Source organism: Clarias gariepinus, chromosome 27 (genome assembly GCF_024256425.1).
Source record: "Clarias gariepinus isolate MV-2021 ecotype Netherlands chromosome 27, CGAR_prim_01v2, whole genome shotgun sequence".
NCBI classification, from domain to species: Eukaryota; Metazoa; Chordata; class Actinopteri; order Siluriformes; family Clariidae; genus Clarias; species Clarias gariepinus.
Window position 1 is genome coordinate 19,094,484 of NC_071126.1, and position 18,980 is coordinate 19,113,463.

Genomic DNA, 18,980 nt, shown 5'->3' on the forward strand with positions numbered 1-18,980 from the left:
TTGCCTACTTTTCAAATCTTTAAAAGATGTTGTTTGATTAAGATTATAGCGTTCAAGATCCTGAAGCTCATGTACAATCGATATTAAATGCTCAGCTCATTGTAGACAAAGTGCCGGAACCTGAGAAATGCACAAATTTGGTTTTTTAAATTTACACCTGATTAAATATGATGCCGTATTAAGGCCAATATGGGATTACAAAAAAAGAGTTGGAAGGAGTGGCGCGAAGAATTTCCAAGTTTAAAACTATTAAAAATAACTAAATATATAGATTTTAGAGAAAAAATTTCGAGTTTAAAATTCAGTAGATCACAAGAAAATACTCATAAATTTCTGATGAAAACAAATTTGATATTTTTGTGTTTAAAACTCGAAAAAAAATTGTTTTTTTTCTGTCGAGGAATAAAATCGTGTATACACTTTGCAAGGGTGGGCCACTTGTTTTGCATAATGCTTGAAGATCTAATTAAACTTAAATTCAATTTTTATTTATTTTATAAACTCTACTTTTTCTCAGATACAAAAAAAGAGCGAAACTGGAAATGTTGTTTTAAACTAAAAATTATTTATATTTTCTTCTTGTAAATCTGCGGTGCGAGACCATTTAATGCTTTATACGTAAATAGTAGTATTTTAAAATCAATGCGAAATTTCACCAATGCAGGGTGGATAAGATAGGGGTGATGTGTTCGTATCTTCTGGTCCTAGTGAGGACTCTCGCTGCTGCATTCTGGACTAGCTGAAGCTTGTTTATGCATCTAGCTGAACAACCAGACAGTAAGGCGTTACAATAGTCCAACCTTAAGGTAATAAAAGCATGAACTAATTTTTCTGCATCGTTTAGCAACAATAAATTTTTTATCTTGGCAATATTTCTGAGGTGAAAGGATGCTATCCTATATAAACACTATATTGTGTAAATTCAACACTGGGTCTTTTTGCCTTTGACTATAAGAGCGACACTCCCTAATCTGTTTGTCTTTGTGTGCTGCTGCCCTCCAGTGTCAAACTGTACAAAGTTACTACGTTCATCGTTCACATACAATATTAAATCATCAATTTCCCAACATCCGTCTTTTTCAGTTCCATTTATTAAACTGTATATAAAAAGTGACAGGGACAACAATTTCGTAAGAGAAAGCAAAAGCAGACGAACAGGAAAAAATATCACTACAAAAAACACTTGACTGATTGATGATACATAAAAAAAAAAAATACTTTAAACTGCATTGTCTGTCAGACTGTAGTCCTTGCCAGGAAGAGATAAAATATTCAGCAGACGTGAGGACTGGTTTTAATAAATTGGCTCTGAAAATAGAGCTCCTAATGCATTATAGAGAACGCAGGAAGGGAAGGAGAAGAAGACGAAGAGACAAGAACATTCGGACAGGAATAGAGAACAAAAAGCAGGGATATAACTAATCATTTGGAATACACATGCATCATGACCAAAATGTTACACTTTATATTGCAGTATATACTGTATCCTTGTATAATGTACAGTATTTAAAGGGGCGGTACGTATGATCATTTCCACTGGCTTTAAAACTGAATTGGACCGGCCTCGTTCGGATTCGCTTTGTGAGGTAGATCTTCCAAGCGGAGTGTGCATGTGCGGTGTGGATCGTGACACGGATCATGAGAAACTCCGTTCTTGGTGTTCAGGGTTCTCCAAAAGCTGACGCCTTGTCCTTTAGTAAGTCCAAACAAAGATGGCAGCTCCAGCTTCCTGTGAACATTTATGGTATGGATTTAATAAGTGGGTGGGTGTGATGTAACAAAGCCTGTAAAGGGGGTTCATTTATTAAAGCACAAATTAGACACTGTGTATTGGATTAATAGTCTTTATTTATATCTACTGATTTAAGCCATATACTGCATGAACGGCTAATACTCACTTTATTAGTTGTGATCATGTGTAAAGAAAAAAAAAATCTCATTATACAAATTATTAAGAATGACAAAATACACTGAGTATCTAATCTAATAAGAATTTTGAATAAACCCTTATACATGATCCTTAACTTAAAGCTTTATTTATTTACTTCAGTAGTTAGAAACTTAATTTTTTTTTTATTTAAAGTTTACATTGTACATTACAGGATTACATTTTTAAATTACAATAAATTTGTATAAATGCATAATACATTAATTTCAGAACATTTGATCTAGCAAATGGGAATAATGAGAATGCACGAGGCTCGGATACATATTGCTAATATTTAACAATAATGGCCTAGTACAGTATCATCTTTTCTATAATGTGGGTTGCCCCTTGTGGTCATTGAAGGTACTGCAGATGGGTCATAAGACATTAATGAAAAATAAAAAAATAACCAAAGAAGTTTTCATTTGCAATTGAGTTTGAAATCGATTAAATGCTTGGACTTGGACAAAACTGTGGGTAACCTTACGCTAAAGACCGAAAAACCCACAACGGTCACTGAAATTATTGAAACAGACAAAAGTACTAATAAATAAAAAACTTTGTCCGTCCATCCATCCAGGAACCTCTGTCCCATCAAGGGACCGTGAAGGCCAATGGTGATCATTAAATTTATTTTCATTTGTACAACCATGGTAGGACCTCTAGTCAATATTCACATGCTACGGACAATTTGGGAACCTGCAGGTCTTTGGACTATGGGAGGAAACCGGAGTACCCGGAGAAAACCCACCAAGTATGGGGAGAACATGCAAACTCCATGCACACAGACCCCGAGGTGGGAATCGAACCCAAAACCTGGAGGTATTGAAAACAAACTAATGAAAATCAGATATTGCTTTTGAACTGTGGGTTAACAGGAGCATGTAATAATAATAATAATAATAATAATAAAACTGGCCTGAACAAAAATGATGGCACTCCTAGAAAAAAAAAAATTCGACTATAGGGACATGTTAAACTAAAGTGTGTTCTGTATTTAGCATCACAGGTGTCTTGAAACTTGTGATCAGTCAGTCTGCCTGTTTAAAGGGTGAAAAGTTTGAACATGGACCAAACTTTTTAGAAAGAAAATTATAGACAAACACGTTAAAGGTAAAGGCTTTAAGACCATCTCAGTTAATTAGATCGTTAATTTGTATATTTTTATTTATTAGTACTTTTGTCAGCTTAAAGTTATTTCAGTGACGTGGTTGTGGGTTTTTTTCTTTAATGAAAGGGCACCAATTATTTTGTCCGTGTGTGTATATCAGTATAGTTAAAGACAGGAGTCAGCTTTTATCCACAAAGAGCCGAGCTGGCTTCAGGCTTTTATTCCGACCGACCAGAAGCCAAGTTTCTTTAGTAGACATCTGTCTTTATTCTGCCTTGTTAATAGAAATAGTCGGGTGTGTTTGTGCTGCGAGGTTTACCTTCAGGCGGCTGAGTCATGGGAGGTTTGAGGCAGTACATGTGATATCCTCGATCGCAGTCGTCACAGAACAGCAGCTGATCCTAAGACAGGAGACACATACACACACTCACTCACGTCAGAAAACACAGCAGTGTGGGACAAAACCATGCGACGAGCAGGACAGTATGAGCTCTTACGTCGTTCTCCGAGGTTCCGCACAGGCTGCACGATTTACACTCGATACACTGCCACTGGTACGTCCTCACCGCCTGCATCATGTTCTCGGTGAACTGAAGGCAAGTCGGGTGGCCTGGACAGAGGAAGGAGCGAGAACGGGGAACGCAGGGGTCAGCGCCAGCGTTCTGTTACGCCATTAAAGGAGCTGTGTGCACGGCTCTCCCCCTGCTGTCTGTAAGGCAAACTGCACTTTTGCTACTATTGAAAATAATCTTTTTGCGTTATGTCGTTACACAGTTACTATTAACATCTGGATGGTTTCAAAAAGTGCTTGGATCCAAAAGTGCTTGATTCCTCTTACATCACAGCAACTGCAACACTTTTAATAACATTTTAAATGGAAAAAGGCGTCCTTTATAAAATAAATCATGTGTATATTGGATATAAACACTTATATTGCATAATAACACTTGTCATGCCATTCTAATACATAATTCATCCTGGAAATTGTCATGATGTCATGTTATGTCGATGAAAATCCAACTCAAATGTCAGCTGGACATGAAAGCTGAAGGTAAAAAAGTCAGATGTTTTGTAATAAACCTTCATACATGTTTATAAAGGGTTAATGAGAGCTGCTATAATATTGTTTATAATAATAATTCCTAATTAGACGCCATCAAAATAGAAGAAACTCTTATTATGTCAAGTTCTGCTTGATAAAGTAAACCATTATAAATATTAATTTAGCATAAACAGGATCATACTGTAATGGGAGTGTTCATTTATGGCAAGTGGGCATCATAGCTGAAGTGTTCACTGCATCTGTACAGCAGCTGTATCTATAAATGCTTGTGTCATATAAAATGATGGGGAATTTTTCAGACCAAAACATGAGTTGATGAAAGTCTGTCTCTTAGCTCAAGTGTGTGGATGTGGACGTACTGTATAAACATAACAGTGCTTCTGGGTTAAGGCTTTTAAATGCTTAAGATGGTGCTTATTAGGTGTTTATTAAATAATAAAATGTAACTAAAATGCCTATGAATTGATGTAGAAACATCATGTCTCACATGAATGTCCAGGGAACGCCACTCATTCTCCCCGTATTTTCCTGTTTTGTTGACTTTTTGTTCTGTGCTCCTGATTGGCTCTTACCTCTCGGCCTGGTGTTTCTCTTCCAGAACCTCCTCGCAGGTCAGAACTGAACTTCAGGTTTTTTTTTTTTTTTTTTTTTAATAAAACACTGGTGATCTTGTCTACACGCTCTGCCTACAGATATTTTTATGTTTCTTCCACTATTATTATTAATCCACATTAGTTTATCATTTATTAACAACATTATGCCTGTAGAGTCTTTTTTGTCCATGCTTCTTTAAAGACAAAGCTGTATACTGCAGTCGCACTGTAGAAAAGCTTGGAAATCCAATATCCAGGATGTAAAAAGTAATAATTCCCCGAGCCCGGTGTTCGGCTTGTTTCTGTTGTCTATCTGCACTGCGAAAGAGCACCGTCGTCGTCCGAGCGCAGCCCGTCCAGCTCGTCGTCCTCGAAGCCGCGGAAGGTGGAAGCCTCGCTTTCGGAAGTGTCCTCGAAATAGTCCCGAAGTCCCCCCGGGCTCGTCTGGCTCCGGTGTCCAGCTGACATGTACGACAGACGTATCAGCATCGCAGCAGAAACACAACACAAGCAGTCAGCCAGGCGTCAAAACGCTTCTCAGTTAAACACATGAGGTCTGACGCAAAAGGCCAAAAGCGACAATAAAGGTCAGAAATGTTTTTCTTAACATCATCATTATTATTATTCATTTTATTTTTTTTTACTTATGCATCCTCTCTCTCTGGTTCTCTCTGTGAGCCCGTTCATGAGCAGGGAAGTACAGTAGGTTAAGAATGAGTGACGCATCCACAGGACGTTAGAAAGACAAATCATTTGAAAATAAATAATGAAAAATGGAGATGGATGTAGAGTGGTGGTAAAATTCAGCTCGGTATCATAAAGTATTTTATGAGCTTGTTACAGTAGATGTAAAACCGCTCGGATATTTCAAGCCGAAACATGATGACACAGAATGAACACACACACACACACACACAGGATGAACAAAGCTGCCAGGTTCTAAGCACAGCAACGTACATACAGTACCAACTCTGTAAATTAACCAGAATTAAATGTGCTGATACGGGAGACGTTTCTTCCTCTAAGTAGACATTCATGGAAGGAGTCTCCTGTGTCAGCACCTTTTAACAGTCAGAAAGTTTTCCGTCACTTTCAGTAGAAGAGTTTACACTTTGTAGTTTCTCACCCTGTGCTTTGTTAATAATTACATTCAAGAGAGAAAAAAAACAGGGTAGGGATGAAACTACTGTGTGTAGTTGCTTTATATTTAATAAATAAACTTAACTGTTACTGTTGTCGAATTGATGCGGTATAAGAGGAATAAAGGATCTCAGGTTTTGCTATTTTAACAAAAAAAATCTTTGTGAAGTACACTAGAGATGCCCCTTCACTTGGGTTACATCTCGATAAATCCATCTTATGTTGAGTATATCATAAGTCAAAGATGTAATTAATACTGTAGGTCTATCCTCCTTGACATCATGTCTTAACCTATTCCACCTATTGTTCACAGCAGGGAAAACTCATCTGGACTTGTCGTCTCCATGCTGGACAGTCAGCGAGCTACTTTTTATTTCAAAAGTAATTGCCTTTCTTTCCCCCCTCTTACCAGATGTCATTTAAAAAAATTTTTGTATAGTTTCAATTAAATGCTTCAACACACCATTGTAAAGTCGGAAAATCTAAAGTCGAACCAACACAGGGCAGAGACTTTTGTTCTCTTAAAGACAAAAAAAGATGATGTGGATCAACTTGTGATGAGAATCTAAAACACAACCAAGTATGATTTTATGGTACACGTGTATTTAAACGTGAATGAAATGAAATGCTCGACACACACAGTGTGTTAAAATAAATAATGTTGATGGTGTACTTCAATTCATTAAGATAGACCTCATGCTTAAACAGTTACTGTCATACACTGTTTATTGTAGTGTAGAAACTATTATCTATTATACAGTCACTACACTACAGTTTGTATACTGTACTGCATGTACTATATCATATAACTGAACTATAGTAACTGCAACTTGAAAACGATATAAAACTAACCATGCAGTAGTATCATAACTGTACTATACATGTAGTTACTACGAAATATAATGAAATACAGTTACTATGAAATAGTAACTGTGTAGTAACTATTCTACATTTTACTTTAGTAATAGTAACTGTAATCTACAGTAGTAACTGTGGCCTAGTAAATGTACTGTAGTTTATCAACTGTAGCATGGTAACAGTAGTACAGAAACAGTGTGAATAGCAAATATAGCATAGTGTACCAGCTGTATAACTGTTATCTACAGTAGTAACTAAAAACCGTAGTATAGTAGCTGTAGCATAGTAACTGTAGTGTAGTAACTATAGCATAGTAATTGTATTGTAGTAACTGTAGCATAGTAACTCTAGCATAGTAACTCTAACATAGTAATTGTATTGTAGTAACTCTAGCATAGTAACTCTAGCATAGTAACTGTAGTATAGTCACTGTAGCGTAGTAACTGTAGTATAGTAACTGTAGTACAATAACTACACTAGTGAAGTAACCGTAGTGTAGTAACTGTAACATAGTAACTGTAGCATAGTAACTGTAGTATAATAACTTAGTGTAGTAACCGTAGTGTAGTAACTGTAGTGTAGTAACTATAGCATAGTAATTGTAGTGTAGTAACTGTAGCATAGTAACTCTAGCATAGTAACTGTAGTATTGTCACTGTAGCGTAGTACTGTAACTGTAGTACTGTAACCGTAGTGTAGTAACTGTAGTGTAGTAACTGTGGTATAGTAAATGTAGCGTAGTAACTGTAGTATAATAACTAAGTGAAGTAACCGTAGTGTAGTAACTGTAGTCTAGTAACTCTAGCATAGTAACTGCAGTATAGTCACGGTAGCGTAGTAACTGTAGTATAATAACTTAGTGTAGTAACCGTAGTATAGTAATTGTAGTGTGGTAACTGTAGCATTGTAACTCTAGCATAGTAACTGTAGTATAGTCACTGTAGCAAAGTACTGTAACTGTAGTATAATAACTTAGTGAAGTAACCGTAGTGTAGTAACTGTAGTGTAGTAACTGTAGCGTAGTAACTATAGTATAGTAACTGTAGTATAATAACTTAGTGTAGTAACCGTAGTGAAGTAACTGTAGTGTAGTAACTATAGCATAGTAATTGTAGTGTGGTAACTGTAGCATTGTAACTCTAGCATAGTAACTGTAGTATAGTCACTGTAGCGTAGTACTGTAACTGTAGTATAATAACTTAGTGAAGTAACCGTAGTGTAGTAACTGTAGTGTAGTAACTGAAGCGTAGTAACTATAGTATAGTAACTGTAGTGTAGTAACTGTAGTGTAGTAAATGTGGTATAGTAAATGTAGCGTAGTAACTGTAGTATAATAACTAAGTGAAGTAACCGTAGTGTAGTAACTGTAGTCTAGTAACTCTAGCATAGTAACTGCAGTATAGTCACGGTAGCGTAATAACTGTAGTATAATAACTTAGTGTAGTAACTGTAGTATAGTAACTGTAGTGTAGTAACTATAGCATAGTAATTGTAGTGTGGTAACTGTAGCATTGTAACTCTAGCATAGTAACTGTAGTATAGTCACTGTAGCGAACTACTGTAACTGTAGTATAATAACTTAGTGAAGTAACTGTAGTGTAGTAACTGTAGTGTAGTAACTATAGTATAGTAACTGTAGTATAGTAACTGTAGTATAATAACTTAGTGTAGTAACCGTAGTGTAGTAACTGTAGTGTAGTAACTATAGCATAGTAATTGTAGTGTGGTAACTGTAGCATTGTAACTCTAGCATAGTAACTGTAGTATAGTCACTGTAGCGTAGTACTGTAACTGTAGTATAATAACTTAGTGAAGTAACCGTAGTGTAGTAACTGAAGCGTAGTAACTATAGTATAGTAACTGTAGTATAATAACTGTAGTATAAAAACTTAGTGTAGTAACCGTAGTGTAGTAACTGTACTATAGTAACTGAGGCATAGTAACTGTAGTATAGTAACTGTAGTATAATAACTTAGTATAGTAACCGTAGTGTGGTAACTGTAGCGTAGTAACTGTAGCATAGTAACTGTAGTATAATAACTTAGTATAGTAACCGTAGTGTAGTAACTATAGCAAAGTAATTGTAGCAGAGTAACTGTAGCATAGTAACTGTAGTGAACCAGCTCTATCATGTTATCTGGATATTTTAAAAACTGTAGTATAAAAACGCAGTATAGCAGTTGTAATATATTAACTGTAGCTTGGAAACTGTATTAACTGTACTTTAGTATCTGAAGTGCAGTACCTGTATATACTAACTCTAGCATAATAACTGCCATTTACAATTTATAGCTTAAAAACTTTATTTCAGAAACCATAGAGTAGTAACTTTAATATACATATCTGTTATATACTGTAGTAACTGTAGAAAATATAGTATAGTAACTGTAGGATTATTAACCATAATACGATACCTGCAGTGTAGTAACTGTAGTACAGAACCTGTAGTATAGAAACTATAGTATAGTAAATCTATTTTACAATATGGAATCTAGTAACTGTATCCTATAGGGATTGTAGCGTAGTAACTACACTATATCACATGTAATATATTAACTGTTGTATACAATATGTAGTGTATTAACTGTTGTAATTTTAATATAAAACATGTGGCATGGTAACTGTAGCACAGAAACTCAACTGTAGTATAGTGACTGTAGAATAGCAGCTGTAATATAGCAGGATGTACTGTACAGTAACTGTAAGGTAGTAACTCTAGTATAGAAGCTACTTTAAAATAACTTTTGCATTGGAGCACCTCTAGGCTAGTAACTATAAGATAGTGATTATCGTAAAATAACTGTTGCATAGAAAATATAGCTACAGTGACTGTACTAAGAAGTACGAAGACCCAAACAGTGGTCAAACTCACCGGAGCGTCCACAATCCGAGCATGACACCAGCTCCTCAGCTTGGCCCGTCTTCCTGTTAGAACCCGAGTCTCCGAGACAGAAGTCGCAGTAGTCATTAGCAATGACCCCACCACCGAGTCTCTTCAGCACTAAAGGATTTAAACATGCAAGAATTCAAGTCTGCTTTTGTTAACAACGAGACAAGTCAGGATCATTGACATGATGCCTGCGGTAAACTCACGCTTGTGCTTTTGAGTCTTATTTTCCGGTGGTGATTGAGGGATCTCGGGTTCTCTCTCCTCCTCACCTTCTTCCTCCGCCAGGTGTGTGTGGGTGTAGTGGTAGCTCAGACCAGGACGATTTTTATACCGCTTACCACAAACTACAACACAGTGCGTCATGAAGTCAACACAATATCAAACCCTTATCCAAAAATAGTGCAACACTAGACGTGTGTTATAGCAGGAATGCTATAAGGAAGTGAACTACAGAGAACATACTGAGGAACTATTCCAAGATTATAATGATTTATGCTCTATATGAAGATGTTTTATTGAGTACAAGATTTTCTGTATACTCTGACTGGTAGAGATGGATTGAGTTAAGTGATAAAATTATATTGTATATTTTAGCCAGAAATGTGCAGTAATGCAGTATCAATAATAATAATTGCACATTTTTATTATCATTTTGAAATACTTTAATTTGTGTAAAATAACACTCCCGAGTTATAAGAGTGACATTACACTCCCTAGTCATAAGAGTGACATTACACTCCCTAGTCATAAGAGTGACATTACACTCCCTAGTCATAAGAGTGACATTACACTCCCTAGTCATAAGACATAACCCTCCCTAAGTATGAAAATGATTTAGCACTTTCTAGCCATAAGACTGGCATAACACTCCCTAGGGTGACATTACACTCCCTAGTCATAAAAGTGACATAACTCTTCATAACCTCTCTAACACTCCTAAGTAATTGGGGTGAAATTCCATCTCACTTTAGCCTAGCTATGGTTACCAAAAAACTCCTAACACTAGGCTAATAACTGTAAATAAATCAGGTGGACAGCTTGGCTACATGTCGTGTAATTTAAAGCAAGACAACTAACTTAGTAGCAAGTTAGCTTAGTACGTTGCTAACAAATGCAAACTGGATGGAGATATTTTTATCAGTTTTTGCTTGAGGTAATGTGTTTTTGTAAATATTGCTTAAAGAATTAGCTTTAATTGTGTAGGGCGTGGTGGGTTTTGTTTGCTACATGAGCTGAGCTGTACTTTGGCTCTCTGTAAAGTCCTAGTAAACACTACATAATATAAAATGGAAAGTCGAATTCAGGCATGTTAAGTTCTGAAACATTCAGAGCTAGATCATAAACAGATTCGATTCGATTTAGTACAGCTATTAGCACACAGCAAACAACACTCTTAGCCATGCATGCTAAAGTTTAGAAGCAACTAAACTACAGATATGGAAGGAGCGCGTTAGAGAGGTTAGGCACAGCCGGTTCAGTAAACCCCAGCGGAAATCACATAAATACAGACAGCTAAAGCCACAGCATGCCTTGTCATTTGCGTCGTCTAAAAATACGAGTAAGGAGGAGATATGGTCATTGCTGTGTACCTGAGTCAGCACTTTTAGTGCTTTGCTTTTGTTTGTATCTGTCTGAAACGGGGAGGAAGGAAAGCAAAAGGAGAGACAGAAAAAACATACAGTTTCATTCAAAGATGCGTCAGGAATATATTTTTTTTAATTATTATTTATTTTCATGTCAGGCAGACACATGCTCTCGGAGATAAGGTCCATGCTGAAACGGAAACAGAACGTAGCCTGAAGCATCAAACGCATCGCAGCAGAGCGTTCAGAATGCAGACCTTGATCCATCTCGAGACGTTTATTCTCATTAAAAATAGCAGAATCTGGTTATATATGCAACATGAATATGCAAATTTAAGTCCAAAATAAACTGACTGAGCTTAGCATGAAAAATTGTCAGACATGACTGGCCCAAAGTGAAGAGGTAATTTAGTGACATCATTACTTTCTTCATGTCATGTGTAGCTCCGCCCCCCAAATAAGTTTTACTCAGAAGTACTAAGCAAGTCTATATATACAGAGTCAGCCAAAAATATTTATACAGACTTAAAAAAAGTATGATATTACATTAATATAATATTACTAATATTATCATATTATTATTATATATATATATATATATATATATATATATATATATATATATTATATATATATATATAATATATAGCAATACATTAAGCATTAAAATATTAATACAAGATTTTCTTGAATTTATAAATAAACAAAATAATTTCAATATTTATATACTATATATTTTAATGTTTTAAATAATAATTTAACATCATTTAACTGACTGACTAATCTATCAGTCGATCAATTGTTAATTATTTAGTTATTAGTTATAAATAACAGTAATTAAATAATTAGGTAATGCATTACATCTTCTTATGAATGACTTTTACGCCTTGTGTAGACATTTGGCTCATCCTCATAAAATAATAATACTTTCACATAAAACAAAAAAGTTTAGAATTTATTACAACTTATTACAATATAAAATAAAATATTTGTAATGTTTTTCACTGATGTTAAGGTTAAGTTTTAGCTTCATGATAAAAATGTTCATTCTATATAATTATGATCTATCTATTATATAAATGATCTCGGTCTTACATGTAACATGTGTGTGTGTGTGTGTGTGTGTATTTCCTGATGTTTCAGTGTGTTATGTGCTGATCAGCTCTTACTGTCACACACGTAGGGTTTGTCCTGATCGTCTCCCGTCACCGCCTCCGTCTTCTTACGACCCGACCCTCGACCCTGAACAAATTTTTATTCAATCTTACAGGAGTTATGGTTCATTTAAGATGAATTAAAGACTGATTTTTACATTTGGAGCTTAAATACATGTTTATATGATGTAGATTTAAACTTCTTGACGTTTAACGAAATTGACAATACATTCTTTTCCAACTACTGGTTGAACTGGTAGTGTATATGTGATTTTTTATTTCTTTTTATTAATTTAAACAATTCCATGAAATAATACTACTGTGATGTAACTCTTAATGAAATAAAAAGATTTTTTTTTTATGATAAGCAAATGGATGCATGTTTACTGATCTGCTTGCTGCATTGGATTGTTAACATACAGTAGAGTTAAGATCAAATCAACAATGTTTTTTTCCAGTGAACTGCTATAATAATAACTTTAAATGATTCATGAAATATGGCACATGTAATGATATGATAAATATTAATATTAGTAACATTAGAATATTATATTCAGTATATTTCTCTCTTTTTCGACTTTTTTCGTCTCTCACCCTGCCTTTATTTCTCTGCTTTCTCTTCGGCGTCTCCACTTCGAACTCATCGTCGTCATGGAAACCGTCTCCGTTTTCTTCAGCCTCGAGCACCCTCTGCAGGAGGAGGAGGAGGAGGATGAGGAGGAAGGTTATTTTATTTTACTTTATTTCTCAGGTCAGTATAACACCACAAGACTCTGACACACATCATCATTTATACATTTAATAACTTCAGAAATGAAACTTTAAAGCGTAAACTAGGTATATAGGTAAATATATAATACATATACAGTATACATATTATGAGCATGGCAGTATGTGCATGTGTGTGTGTGTGTGTGTGTGTGTGTGTGTATTTACCTGAATCTCCAGAAGAGTCTCTTCCTCCTTGGAGCTGTTGCTCCTTTTGTCCAGAAAGCCGTCTCCTCTGATCAGAGCCTCCAGAGCTGTGGGCTCCGCCGGGGGGGTTTCTCTCTTCGACATCAACTCAGCTTCTGAGAGAGAGAGAGAGAGAGAGAGAGAGAGAGTGAGACCAGGGTAAGTGGTCAAAGTACATTTTTTTTTTTTTCAGTGCAATAAACTGGCCAAAAAATGATCTGAACATGTTAGACCAGAGAAAAAGGGAAGGATGGATAGAAAGAAAGAGGGACAGAGGAGGGAGAAAGTTTAAAAAGGGAACATGAAAAAGGACAAAAAAGGTAAACAGGATAAAGAAAGAAGATAAGCGATAGAAGAGGAAGTATGGAAAAACAATGAGGAACACATGTTGGAATAAAATGGAAGAAGGAAGGAAGGATAAATGGAGAGAGGGACAGGGAAAGAAAAATATCATGACAATAAAAAAGAAAATACCTGAGAAAAAAAGGAGAAGGAAATGAGAAAAAGAGAGAAATGAACAAGAACTATTAAGGAAGACAGATTAAAAAACAAAAGGGTTTGTTACAGAAGGAACGACTGAAATAAAGTGAATGAGTAAATCATAGTGTGTGTGTGTGTGTGTGTGTGTGTGTGTGTGTGTGTGTGTGTGTGTGTGTGTGGTTATTGTTGATTTCCCAGTCAGTGGCTTTGTCTCATATGCACCTGTTCTTCATACATTTATTCTGTTGTTCAGGCGTCATAAAAGGGAAAAAAAAAAGCCTCCAGGTGTTAAAGATGAAAGAATGAAAGAGATAGAAATAGAAAGAGTGTGTGTGTGGGAGAGAGAAAGAGAGAGAGAGAGAGACTCAGAGACAGAGGTGTGACCATTGCCCTCCTGTCCAGTGCTTTGTTCTCTGCACATCTGTGTCTCGTCCCCGTCCATCAGTTGTTTTAAGTTCATCCCTCGTGCTTTTCCTTCTCTTTGCCGCGCTCCTTCCTTTGTGTCCTGTCTCCAGCCTGTAGCTTCACCGCACCGCTACCCTAAAGTGTGCACCTGCATGGATGTGTTTCTACCCTCTCGTGTTTTTTTTTTAGCTCCAATCCTGCATTTTATGTTTGGACCCGAGCCTGTGTTCAAGTCGGGTTGTCACAAAGCATAAAGGAAATGTAACGTTCAATCACATGTTTGACTCCCAGACGACGCTAAAGCCATCTACAGCTGGGAGTCTCGGGACATAGAGAAGGCGTTTCAGCTGTCCCAGGTCAATCTTTGTGACACCAGCTTATGAATCTGTGAGAGCAGAGAAGGGTGGACAGCGCTTTGCTCTACCTGGGTGCTCACTGTTGCCTGATGTGGAAAAAAAAAAAAAATATATATATATATACTACATCATTTTATTTATATTGTCATCTTTTTTATAAAATATAAAAGTTGATGCAGCACATGCTATTATTATTTTTTTTTTATTTTTTTTTTATTAGGGATTTTTAAATGACACAAACACAATCAAACAGACAGACAAACGAACAAACAAACCCACCCACCCACCCACCCACAGCGCTGAAAAAATATAACAATATGCAATGTACAAGAAAATATAAAACTCTGCCTGCTGAAGTTAAGCAAAGCAAAACATGATGGGAAAATAGAAACCTCTGTTAAAATAAACATTCAGAGTTTTTGCAAAAAACAGTGGAGAGGTTTCCAGAGTTTCCAAAATTTGTCCGACCTGTGATTAAGATCATGAGTTAGTTTCTCCAAGGGAAGAAAAGATGACAGCTGGGATATCCACATAGTGATAGTTGGAACCTGGGGAGTGGACCACTTCAGCAAAATGCATTTTTTTGGCAAAAATGAAAGGGTTGTAAACAAGAGCTTGGAGTCCAAGTCAAAAAGGCCTTCAGGAATATGATTCAACAAATACAGTGCAGGAGACAGAATAAAATGTTTTCCAATTATCTCTTGAGTTACAGAGTGAACCCCCTTCCAGAATGATTGGATATTGTCACAGGACCAGAATACATGAAAATATGTACCCCTATGTGCTTTACATTTAAAGCAAAGGTTGGAACTGCCCGGATACATTTTGTGAAGACGTACAGGTGTAAAGTAAATTCTATGAAAAAAATTGAAATTTTGTTCGTGTAAAGATACTGAAGTGCTTTTTGGGAAAATGCCTTTACAAATTGTGGTCCAAACTGCTGGGTTAACTGATACCCCCAGATCCTGTTCCCACAGTGATTTTAGAGAGTCATAAGCTAAGGAATCTGAGTGCGCTAATAGAGCATAGTACTTAGAGGAGGCCCCTTTAAGAACTTTAGTTGAAATTATGGTTTCTTCCATTTCTGATAAAATAGTACGAAATTTGTTCTGCCTTAATAGGGATTCAAAGAAATGCCGGACCCGCAGGTACTTAAAAAAATCTACAGAGAGGATATTAAACTCTGCTCTATTTTTTTCAAATGATTTCAGGGTATCACAAGCCAAAAGGTCTGAAAAGTCAGACACGCCCTTAGAACCCCACTCCGACAGCCCAATACTCCTAATCTGAATTGGAAAATCAGGATTAAATGCCAAGGGAGAACAGACAGAAATAATGTGAGGAATGCCCAAATATTTTGTCACATCTTTCCAAACCAGTAATGTATTATAAATAATCATATTATCAGTGAGACGTTTTATCTGATCGATATTATTAATAAACCAAAGGGATTCTAATCTCCTGGGATAACAAAATAAGTCAATCCATAAAGAGTCCTGCCTATTCATAATCCATCTTGTTATAATTTTGAGTTGAGCAGCCCAATAGTAAAGCTAAAAATTGGGCAGCGAGAGACCCCCCAAATCTCTTGGTTTACAGCACATGCTATTATTAAGCATTATTTTAAAAAAATATTTTGTGCTCGGAGACTCATCACATGCAAGCATCAGGGTAAAAAAATGTAAAACAAATAATAATTATTTAAGTTAATTCATAAAAATTTAGGAAAGAATTTTTAATATAACCTTCTTAGACATGAACGATACTTTTTGTAAATAATGAATTTTTTAGAAGCTTATTTTCCCCTCCTATACCGCTTTTTTAATATGCAGAATGTCTCAGTACTTTCATTAACTATTTTTTTTTTTTTTTTAGGTAAAACAAGAATTTAACGTAAATGCAAAAGTAATTTAGAAAAACAAAAAATTGAAATTGTCCCTCGTTGAGACATGACACTAAAGCCTGTCTTACATATCGCTGTTGATTTTTGCAAGACGGTAAAATTCTGTCACACAAAAAAATCTGCGATGTTTACAGCCTGTACTTTTAGTATGCTAATTAGGCCCCGCCCCTTTTTCCATTTTCCCCAGATTGCCAGTACAATTACATTTAGGCACTTATCCAGAGCGACTTACAAAAGTGCTTTGAAGTTTCCGTCACTGGATAGATCCTTACACTGAGTGACCAGGTTACTAACTAAAAAAGATAATCTAGATAAAAATCTTCTTTGACATGAAAGCAAACCACATGTGCTCAAACTGTCATGGTTGTGTGATGTATATACAGTAGCACCACCCACTGGATGTTTCCTGAGGTGGGAAACTGTCATCCAAATAATCAACACGTCTACTCACATCTGATGCAACAGTTTTATGTACTGAATATATATATATCAGATGTTGTTGGTCTTTCGGTTGCTCCCTACCCATCAGCCTCACTCACCTTGTTGACTGGCAAAACATTTACAGTACGTTTACATTCTTACTGCGTTGCTTTATAAGTCTTCTGAAGGTGAGCCGTGGTGTCCGGCACCAGGCTGTTAGCAGTGGATCCTTTGGGTGCTGCCGGATGAGAAGTGGGGCCTCTTGTTTGTCTGGGGTATCCCATGGGTACTCAATCAGATTAGAGTCTGGGGAGTTTGGAGGCGGGGTTGTTGGCCTTGGGCTCTTTGCGTGCTGGGGCCCTGTGTGCACTGGGTGTTCTGGTACTTTTCTTTCGTGGCCAAGATTGATTTTTTTTCTCTGTGTTTTATACTGCACCGGCTTTTCTGTGGGATGGGATTGAACGGCGCTTGGCATTGACGCCTGCGGGCATGGCTGAGCCTTGAGTGAGCCTTGGCTGAGCCTTGAGTGAGCCTTGGCTGAGCCTTGGGTGCCCATGATCCTATCACCAGTTTACTGTTGTTAAGAGTCGGAGCCCCAACGCAGCAATTAGAGGAGAGCGTTGAGGGTGATTATGTCTACTTTGGCGGGGATTAATCGATTAGGGCAAGAACCGCGCAGTGCTAAGTGCTAAGCGTAGAAATGCCGCTTCTACGCCACTACGTAACTCAACTAAAGAACAGGGAGTGTCTTTATCTCTAGCGGGATATATTGTTTATCTTTTAGGCTTCTTTTCAGTTTTTTTCTTTTCCTAATCTTTTCCCCTTTCTTCTCAGCGCTCTCCTTTCTCTTTTCTTTCTCTTCTTCTTTTCTTTTTAGTTTTCTCTTTTCTTTCTCTTCATCTTCTTACTTTTCTGTTGTCTTTCTGATTTTTACTTTCCCCTTTTCCTTCTCTTTTCGCCTTTCTGGGGGTTGAAATAACCTCCCGGACGACAGGTGTAGCGCGTCTGCTCTGATTAGCAACATGGCGGAGTTGCCTAGCAACCACGGCCGTCTGCTGCTCCGCCTGCCTATAAATCTGCCTAGATTTGCCCTTCGCGCGGGTGGCCGTGTTACAATGGCTGATTAGGGTGTATAAATACAAATACTATAACTATAATTAAAATCTTTTTTTTTTTCATCAAATTACACAAACATGTCAATTTAAATTATAATACACTTTTTAAATACTGTACAACTAGTGTTTATATTATAATATAATAGCGTTAATATTTAATCATAAATAATAATTTAGTCTTTTATTAATATGTGCATGTGATCATAAATCCTGGGAAATACGTCCAGGAACTTGGAGCTTTTCCTGGAAACCTGCAGACACAATAATAATGACTTCCTCTCAAGCGTGCGGTTCAGGAACAGACAGCGCCAAACGCTAGGTAAAGGGATATTTGGGGGGGGGGGGAATAAAAGTAGAGATTATTTGCCTTGCAGAGTGTAAAGCCTGTAATCGATTTGCCTCGTAGAAAACGCTCGGCAAATTAACGAGTAAAAGTGGCACAAGTGGGCTACAGGATATAAAGTGTTTACAGGATATAAACCCCAGGGTTTACACGGCGCCCGTGTCAGAGTGGAGGATTTAATATTAATAAAAGGAAATTTAATAACCAGAGAAGTGGACTAGTTATAGGAGCTGGAGCACTTACGCACTCATTAAGGGTGAACAAAGGAGACATAAAGCGAGCTCATGGAGTTAAAGCACTGTACAGATGACTGCTCTGGTATTTTAAGTAGAGCCATGTTTTTGTACAATGCGAGCAGTTTGAACAGCGATGGTGTGTGTAATGGCAGAGCAGAACAAACTCTGATTTCAGAATCCCTCGACTGAAATTTAAGCCTGCGCTTCGGCGCTTGGAGAAACACAGGGCCGGGTTCCAGCTCCAGAGCCTTTACACATCACACACATCTGCTGCTGTGCTGGGACAAGCGGTGAGACGAGCGGTGGGACGAGCGGGGGGACGAGCGGTGGGACGAGCGGGGGACGAGCGGGGGGGCGAGCGGGGGGCCGAGCGGTGGGACGAGCGGTGGGACGAGCGGGGGGACGAGCGGTGGGACGAGCCGGGGACGAGCGGGGGGACGAGCGGTGGG

General features: G+C 37.1%; 1 protein-coding gene across 4 annotated transcripts in view; it reads right to left on the bottom strand.

The window, feature by feature from the left end:
* Positions 1-1,073: 1,073 nt before the first annotated feature.
* Positions 1,074-18,980, bottom strand: part of dpf3 (double PHD fingers 3) — a 32,893-nt gene continuing 14,986 nt past the window's right edge. The window contains exons 4-12 of one of the 4 annotated variants that reach the window (XM_053488936.1): positions 13,256-13,386; positions 12,914-13,009; positions 12,335-12,407; positions 11,172-11,213; positions 9,786-9,926; positions 9,565-9,693; positions 3,536-3,648; positions 3,358-3,439; positions 1,074-1,729 (exon numbers count right to left, since the gene is read on the bottom strand). In XM_053488936.1, the coding sequence (XP_053344911.1) occupies positions 1,662-1,729; positions 3,358-3,439; positions 3,536-3,648; positions 9,565-9,693; positions 9,786-9,926; positions 11,172-11,213; positions 12,335-12,407; positions 12,914-13,009; positions 13,256-13,386 (875 nt within the window). In that variant the 3' untranslated portion in view covers positions 1,074-1,661. Of the gene's footprint in view, positions 1,730-3,357; positions 3,440-3,535; positions 3,649-4,753; positions 5,156-9,564; positions 9,694-9,785; positions 9,927-11,171; positions 11,214-12,334; positions 12,408-12,913; positions 13,010-13,255; positions 13,390-18,980 lie in introns of those variants that run through there. The other 3 variants (XM_053488935.1, XM_053488937.1, XM_053488938.1) reach the window with 3 other exon arrangements.